The sequence below is a fragment of the Oculina patagonica genome, unplaced genomic scaffold, assembly GCF_052425735.1.
Source record: "Oculina patagonica isolate OP01 unplaced genomic scaffold, crgOcupat unplaced835, whole genome shotgun sequence".
Classification (NCBI taxonomy): Eukaryota; Metazoa; Cnidaria; class Anthozoa; order Scleractinia; family Oculinidae; genus Oculina; species Oculina patagonica.
Window position 1 is genome coordinate 1 of NW_027558730.1, and position 8,665 is coordinate 8,665.

General features: G+C 38.0%; 1 protein-coding gene across 1 annotated transcript; it reads right to left on the reverse strand.

Moving 5' to 3' along the window:
- Positions 1-329: 329 nt before the first annotated feature.
- LOC144641312 (growth factor receptor-bound protein 14-like) lies at positions 330-8,562 on the reverse strand (the record flags this gene model as incomplete). Its single annotated transcript, XM_078500337.1, has 8 exons — positions 330-366; positions 1,190-1,279; positions 5,614-5,709; positions 5,972-6,082; positions 6,722-6,862; positions 7,336-7,425; positions 7,830-7,951; positions 8,400-8,562. Coding segments are annotated over 8 exons (850 nt in total), but the record flags the coding sequence as incomplete, so codon positions are not given.
- Between the last annotated feature and the right edge of the window lie 103 nt (positions 8,563-8,665).

Consider the following 8,665-nt stretch of genomic DNA (forward strand, 5'->3'; position numbering starts at 1 on the left):
TTAAAGCTGATATCAAACTACCGTAAAATAACCCTGGGCTGATATTTTTTTCAAAAAGGCTTGCATCCGGTTGTTCAAATGAAGATTAATGTTAATCTTGGATTAAAAGTCGATTAAAGCTTTTATTTCTGTTGTATAAAAGTGTTACCGAAGTCAAAACTGAGGAACAAAAAAAGATATTAACAGAAAATCTCACAGAAAAGTTACAAAATTGAAATAAAAACTAACGCTCGCTAATCCTGGATTAGCTCAATCGTGCTTTCAACAATCGGGCCTTGGTGTGTGTGTGTGTTGGAGGAAGGGGTAGGAAAGGGATTGGGGCTTAGTACCAGTCGTTGGGACCTTTATTTGGAAGGACTGTGGGGTCTGAAAATTACAGTAGTAAAAACTGTCCTATTATGATGATATAAAACACAAAACAAGTAATAAACTGGTGAACTGAACCTCGCAAGTCTCTGAGTTTACTGTAACGACGTAAATTCTACATGCTTGGAGGGGGGAGGGAGGGGAGTATAAAATCACAAATTGTACCTGAAATAACAGTGAAATTCTGATTTCTCAAACCCTTAATTTCTCGAACCTTCTGATATAACTCGAACCAGGTTTCCTTTCCTCAGCTGAACATTCACCCCCGATTTCACGAGCCAACTTTCGTTTCTCTTGAGGTTTTTAAAAATCAGAATTCCACGAAAATCTAATTATAATCTATAATCTGCCATCAATCTAAATATAAGTCCATTGGTTTTTACACCGGGGAGATGGCTTATTGGTGGAAGGATTTTTGCGTCCAAAATATAGGGGGGGGGGGGGATTATCGGAAGTTTACTATATTTCTGTAGCTCTAAGAACAGACACTGTATGTCAATCGATATTCACGGGCATTAGCTAGTAACTTTTGTAAATCTATTAGCACAATGTAACAGATGTAACACTGATAAAACTGTCAACTGAAAGTGACCCATGGCCGCATAAGTATACAATCTTGCTGACTAGTGAATCTGGTTTTATTCTGAGATGAGGCAATGAGTAAAACGCTCTATGTATTCAGTAGAAATTTGAAACAACTGCCGAATTCAGTTCGCTTACGATGAATTTAAGTCATGCCTTGTTCTCAAGGGGAAAGCTTTAACCTTTTTGAATGTAAACGTCGCACAACAAAAGCAAAGCGAGGAATCATAAGTGAGCTTACCTGACTATCCGAAGTTTGTTCGCGATACTTCGTTAGCTTCGCAAACTTTCGGATCATGTCGTCGTAATTCTGCCGGAGTTGCGGACCGAACTGAAAAGAAAACGACAAGAAAATAACTTGACACCACTGTTACACTTCAGTAACCTGAACACAATGATCTCAATTTATACAATCATCCTAAAGGTTTTCATTCAATTCATTTGCATGTCAGCAGTGGTTGATCAGACCACCCATTTGCCTTAGTTTTCACAAATTATAATATTTGGCTCGGTGGCAGAAAATCTTTAACCGTTGGAAGAACACCAGATTCATAAATTTCAGAGTTAAGATTAAAGGGTTAGGGTTACACTAGTTAAGTTAAAGACATCTTGCGTATCCGGTATGCTAGACATGGCAACAGCTATAATGTCTGTAGGGTATACGAACTTTGCCAAACGATTTGTTAAACTCTGTTGGTGTCCAAGAAATTACTCTCAAATTAGGAAATTCCACTACTAAATTAACTGGCTTCCTTTCCGTTCAAAACAAAAATAAAAATTTCGAATAAAATTGAGGGGGTCCAATGATTCTTTTAGGGTATAAATTAGCGCAAACATCATACGCCCACACTCGTTGCTAACCGTTATCTAATCTGGTTGTCGGTGTTTTCAGCTCAGCTGTGCTTCACTGATTACAAGAACACTAAAGAATAAACATCGAGTAAGTTCATCACAGTTGGTCGTATAAATCTACAACTGTGAAAATTGAAAGCATGTCATGTTCGATTGTTTTTTTGCAAGACAGCAACTCCACATTTTGTCACTGGCCAAATTGGAGACATTATTTTGGGTAGAAATTTTAGCTGTCCCTCATAACGTGATCCCAGAAACATATGCTCACAAACAAACGGCGATCTTGAAATCTGTTTTGGCTTAATCCCATATTGATATACTACAAAAACACGTTTCATGTAATTTCTGCTCTGCAATCATCGAAACTATTTGCACTGTAACTGTCGCCGAAAAATAGTTTACTAGGGAAGTCAGTTTTTACTATGGCATATCACTACATCGTTGCTTGTGGCCAAACCTTCCAAACACATCCGCTTTCTAGCATTTTGTCTGGTTTTGAGATCAAGTACATTGACAATGGTTTCTCGTTTGTGACTGTTTTGTACTTTGCGGACCGCCAATTATTTCAAGAACCCTGCGAATTTTAATGGATAACATTAGTTTAATAGATCTAAAACGTTAGCACAGTTGCAGGCCTTTGTTTACCATAAGAGCCACAATGAATTACAAAACGTGTATGAACAGGGAATTATGGCCGCTCCTGGTATGAAACATGCACGGACTGAAAATTGGAGTCGTGTTATTCTTAATGCTCCCTAGAAAGCTTCAACTGTTAAGTACAGTGTATATATACAGTAAACATTCAGTGGATTAATTAACTTTAGGTAACATCTGGCGAAAAGAAAACAGAATTGCAAATGGTAACAAAAAAATAATTCAAGCTGTACTTCTATGTACCCTTTGCCGAAGATTCTTTGAACTGCTACCGACTTCTGCCGCACTTGCACACATCCTTACAAAAGATATACACGAAACAGCTACGCAGAGACATACCACGGTAAGCCGATTGTATAAGGATTAGCTTGGTACATTTTCCTTATAAGACCTCTGTATAGCACAGGAAGTCGATAACTTAAGACGTAGATGACGTCACGTGCTTTTACTGGAAGGAAGTCAAGAGAGGTCAAGTTATAACGTTAGCTTGGGTTTGTTCTCATTTCCGTGGCTCCACTAGATCTGGTTTTCTTGAAATTTTGCCCAGCACGTCAGGTAAACAACCGTTTGGTCACGTCTAAACTTTTTCTGTTATTTTAACGAGCATGTAAACCCTTCACAAACACAATGAGGCCAAAAACTATGTTTCACGAAAGTCGCGGGCCTGAACGCAAGTGTCACGGTGTTTTGTTCTTGGGAAATAACTTCTCTCTCACAATTCCTCTTTCGTCAGTGCTACCCAGGAACATAAAGCCTAAAACGGGTTGTGGTGAACAAAATGCTAGAAAACAGTATATTATAGAGGTCAGAAACCACAGTAACTGAGGCATGAAAACGTCGTTTAGAATTCTCCAAAACTCTCATTTTGTTACAAAACTACCACTTCCCACATTTAAAAATGCATATTCCATTTTTTTCTTATTTAGTTTAAGCCCTTTAACTAAAGAAGGAAACAGTAATCCAGCCGTGCCAAGTCCTTCACACTTGATTGATGAGGAAAAGATTAACTTTTGCGCCGTCATGCAGCCCAATTTAGATTGGTTACCTAATGCTTAATAAGGCGATTTACCCGTTAAAAATAATCCAGCCACGCCAAATTTCGTTTCCTCTCGTTTAAGAGCTGAGTAGCTAAGTAGGGCAATGTTTGTGACTGCTATACTTATATAACTAGTAAGAAGTCAATCAACTTGTCAAATAAAACTGAATAAATCGTTTCAGTTTGGTAAGAAATATAAAAAACTATCACTTTTCGTCAGCCGGTTTGCTGACTTCAACAGATAAAGATGTGTGATAAAATCAAGCGTTAAAAAATTGAATATGACGGCAATTCGCATATATAAATTAGAAAATTAAAAATATATGTATAAAAAAATGCTCATAAGAAGGTTGAAAGTGCTAAAATTAATGCTTGCTTAAAAGAATGTTGTATTGTCTCGGAAGAGGGAATGAATTGTTGTTGGCCTCAACCGTTTTCGCCGTGTACAAAGATTTAATAACGCGTTTTTCTGGTGCGATTGTTTACTCTGTCAATTATCACAGAAAGGCCAAAAAGGGGCATGGATAGCTGGCATGGATGGGCAAAATTCGAGAAGATTAAAACGGTTTGCGTTCGGCAAACGTCGCCCTGACTTTTTCAAGTTTATCTCAATTTGTTTGAAAGGGTCATTCACAATGCTCGAAAATATCCTTGTTTGTTGTGTAGCCGTGATTTTACCAATAAATGACTTTTGCTCTGCCACTTTGAAGTTTACAGCTCTTAATTAACGAAAATAAATAGAATTACCTGAAATATTTGGAGTATATATATAAATATCATGATGTGCAGAAGCTTACTAATGACTTGAATGCCTTGTCTTTTGTGGAATGTTACTTCTACAAAACGAAGTGAGCTACACAGAAACAAAGAAAAACTTCGAGGAATATAGACAAATCTTCTTTATAGGCTGTCATAAACTTGACTCAAAGGCAGATTATATCGACAAAATAACGCCTGCCCTTAAGTAAAAGAATTTAAAACGACCTTGGCCGCTCCAAATTGATCATTTCCTCGTCACTCAAGAGTTGAGTAGCTACTGAAGTAGGTTGCTGATTCATGTCTGTCTTCTCTAATTAAGAGATCCGAGCTAAAAATGTCAATAAAATATTTATCCAATTTTTAGCTGCAGTTACCTATGCAACAAGCATATTACCAGCTAATCAGTCTAAACTCCAATTTTTCGATCCCCCAAAAGTGGCCGTTATGCTATTCGTAATCGGTTTCCAGCTTGATCCTGTACTTATAATAATCCACACTGCTCTACAATATTTCTTTTTCGTGTTTTTATCAATTTAACTACTATTCATTTAGGTTTGTAACAGAATCGCCTAAAACAGCCCTAGTGCTCAGAGTGTTCTAGCAGCTTTTGAAAAATCACTCGTTGATTGAGATGTTTGGTATTCGGTGAAAAATGTCTGAGTTAAAAAGATTTATCAACGGAAAAAGAAACTGAGAATCGTCAATAGCATGAATTTCTCCCGTCACTACTTACCTATCGTTGCTCGTTTCAGCAGCAAAATATCAGTTCGATATCAACGTAATACTCCTTCACAAAAATTAGACAAAACGTCAACATAACCGGACTTCAAGACACGCAGAGTCTGGAATCTCATTCTGGGTAGACTGCGAACAGCCTAGAATCCGAACCAATATTCACATCTGATCGGCCATCCACTGTACTTTTGAAATCAGCAAATCCACTCAATTTCTCGCCAAAAAAAAAATTCCACAATCCGTGCGTTTTTTAAGGCAAAATCCGTCGATCCTCGAACTTCTGGAGTAGACCGGGGGGGGGGGGGGGGGGGACAGCAACCCATCAGGTGGGAGTAGCAATGCTCCTAGTCGCTTCATGCTACAGAAACCGGTCAGTTAAAAGCCCGCACCAATTACCCATCTGACTTCTACGATCCTTAGGATCAAAATGGATTTTACCAACCTTGGGCTTAAGTCTTAGAAGGAATGATTCTAAGAGCTCATTCTTTTCCCCTGTCGTGTTCTTTAAGAAGCCGATAGCTTGTTGACGACTTTGCCAAAATTAATGTCAAAAACCCATCACAAAAGTTCAGACTGTAGTAACAAGACCTAAACATTACTTGTGTGGCTTGGTGTGTTGCTTACTTTACCTTGGCAATCCTGACAGCCATAATCCAGCTCACTAAAGATTTCTCATCGTCTGTACAAATACACTTGAGTTCCTTGAGCTCTCGCGCTCTGTAAGGCTGACAGAAATGTGAAAGTAAGGCTGTGTTCACACTTGGTGCCAGCTAGGGCACGGTGCCCGAGTACGATTTTCGCTGGGCATTAGTATGAACATGCAGAAGCATGCAGAAGTCAAATTTAACCAGAATTTCATGATGAAAGGTAAAAGCTTTCTGTACACGTCCCAATAACGATTGATAATGTGTACACTGTCCGTTACAAGCACATGGTCTTCCAAATAATAAACTCTTTGAAAAAATAATTGAAATACCACTCACGTACCACGATACAGAAGCAGAATTCTGTCGGCGATTTGTGAGACTTTTTAGGGTTAAGAATGTTGTAGAGGTTTGCTCCATCAAATTGCACATAACATTCCAAATCTTTAGAAGCCTAAAACAGAAACATTGGAGACATTTGCACTTTGCAGACAAAAATTTAAAGGTGAAAAATAAATATAAGAATATCATACAAGTCATCAAGTGCAGAGAAGATAAGTCTCTAATAAAAAGTGATGTCCATGGTTATCAAACGAACATGTTTTATCATTATAAAGGACAGGGGAGGGCAGAGATTTCGGCCAAAAGTGGCCTGTGAAAAGAATAAGATAAAGATTCGTGCTCTGCCAGTCTACATGTCCATATGCTCTTAGATTTTTCTTAGAATGTGAAAAAATCAAGTTTTAAGAGGACGATCTGTCGTGCTCCGAAAATTTTAGGGCTACATATTTTGATTTGACAGATTCAGTAGTTAGAATAGGCTCTCCTAAGAAGGAGGGCAGAAATTTTGGCTCAAATTGGTCTGAAAAAAGGGTCAGAATGATAAAGATTTAAACTCGGCCAGTCTTCATGTCCATATACTACAGATTTTTCTTAAAGGAGGAACAGTTATCCGCCTGAGAGTTTTGGATTGAAGATGTTGGCGTGAGGGGGGCGGGGGTCAGGGGAAGAGGAGGGGGGATTATCGTATTCTTATTAACAGTACTGAGCAGATTATAGTGGTACCAGCTAGATGGTTGTGATACATTCCTACCTTTGATTTTCCTTTACTGGAGGAATACAACCCTGATCCTCTCAAGAAAATAAATTTCTTGCTCCAGGACTTCTTTCCAAAATCCTTACAATGTAAAGTGCCTTCTATTTCAGGAACTCTGGTACACGTGCTAAATAATTTCTGCAGGGATAGAAAAAGATGAATGAGACAAACACTAGGAATTGTGCTCCAAAGAACACGCTTTAAAAACACTCTCCCGCTTTGCCCTTCTCTTATAAATCTGTCCACTGCATGATCACTTCGGACAGGTCTTTTTACAGGTCACATTCCACAGCTCACTCTTACAGGTAACTAGAATTGCACACCCAGACGAACCATGTTTTCACTGAGGATATCATTTAGGTAGATAGGCTGGCTCCATTCGCACTGTTAAGACTATTTATGACAAATATCTAGTGACCTTTGACTGACCTTTGGAATGTCAATCCGTAAAAAAGCCACCTACCAGATAACTTCACTTGGAGTTCTTTCATTTGATTACTAAATTTTGATGATTGAATTCATGACTTATGATTCATTCATTTGATGTTATGATCTTGTCAAAGTCAGTTATTGTCATTCTGTACATTCTAAAGTTTAATAGTAAACACTACCTGCTGTAAAATAGTCTTGGCCCTCTGTGCTTTCTCTGTAACTGCCTTGTCTGAATGTTCAGAGTCCAACAAATGAGAAGGAAAATAGTTCTGCAAATAATAAAACAATCAAAATAACAAATAGTTAAAAAGTAAAAGGGGCACAGACCCTTAACAGACAAACCCAGGTCAAGCAATGCATTCCTCTTAACATCACGACATGGTGTTCATTACATCTGGCTTTATGACATCTTTACTGACATCTGCCAGGCAGGGTTTCCCAAAATTGAGAAGGTCGCTGGCAGTTTTTTTGCTCACTTTGTGTGCTGACCCTGGTCACTGGAGGTTAACCATGTGGCTACTTGGTCTGTGGAACTCACCCCTCGCATTTCAACTCCTTGACCAAGCAGGACGACTGCTTCACTAAAAGAGTTAAGTTGTTACTTATATTCAATATCATTTGTAACATTGATAATACATGCAAATATTGACATTAACAAGTAACAGTAACTTACAGATGTATGTGAGAAGAAGTGATATTTTTTGGAGTCTTTTCTAAACAACAACTTGTTGTTAGAACCAGGTGCCCATGTATTCAATATAGCCATGACATTTTCGTGATCCTCTAGATTACGTTCTTGAGAAAAGGAAAAAAAAAAACAGGAATTTATACTTGAAGAGTACAATGCAAAGTAATCAAAATTAAGGCATATAATATAATAGCAAAATACTGCAGCAGCTGTTCTAAAAATGGATCCATTTACAACTGGTGGTACACACAAAGATCTTGATGTTGATTACACTCACAATTTAAATTGCCTGGAAAGTGGGAGAGAGACTTTCTTTACTGATAGCACTAGTTAACTTGATGCTTGTCTTAGTATTTAGGGATGAATGTTCTTAGGGGTAAAAATGAACTTGAGTAGCAACCAAAATATATAATAATTATATAAAAATTAAATTTTATTATAAATCCCAGTATCATTCCTGAAGCAACATTGCTTTTCAAAGTTTCGGATGAGCATCCCCATCACTTTCATATCCGTGTTTCCCCCACCCCACCCTGGTAAGACTGATGTACTTACCCAGCCCTAAGTCAGTCAGATATTCTGTTAACACCCAGTGTGGGTCGGCATCAACTTTGTTTAACAGTGCTAACTTGTGGCAAACCTCCCTGGCCTTCATGTTGGAGGAAACTGTTAATCCAACAGGTTTGTTATCCTCATTAAAAACTGTCACAGTTACTTGCTGTTAAAAAGTGAAATAACACACCATGTCATGAATAAGCCAGTGATTAAAGAGACAGTGTTCAGGAAGAAATTAACAGTAACTTTTACTATTGGCAGAAAAG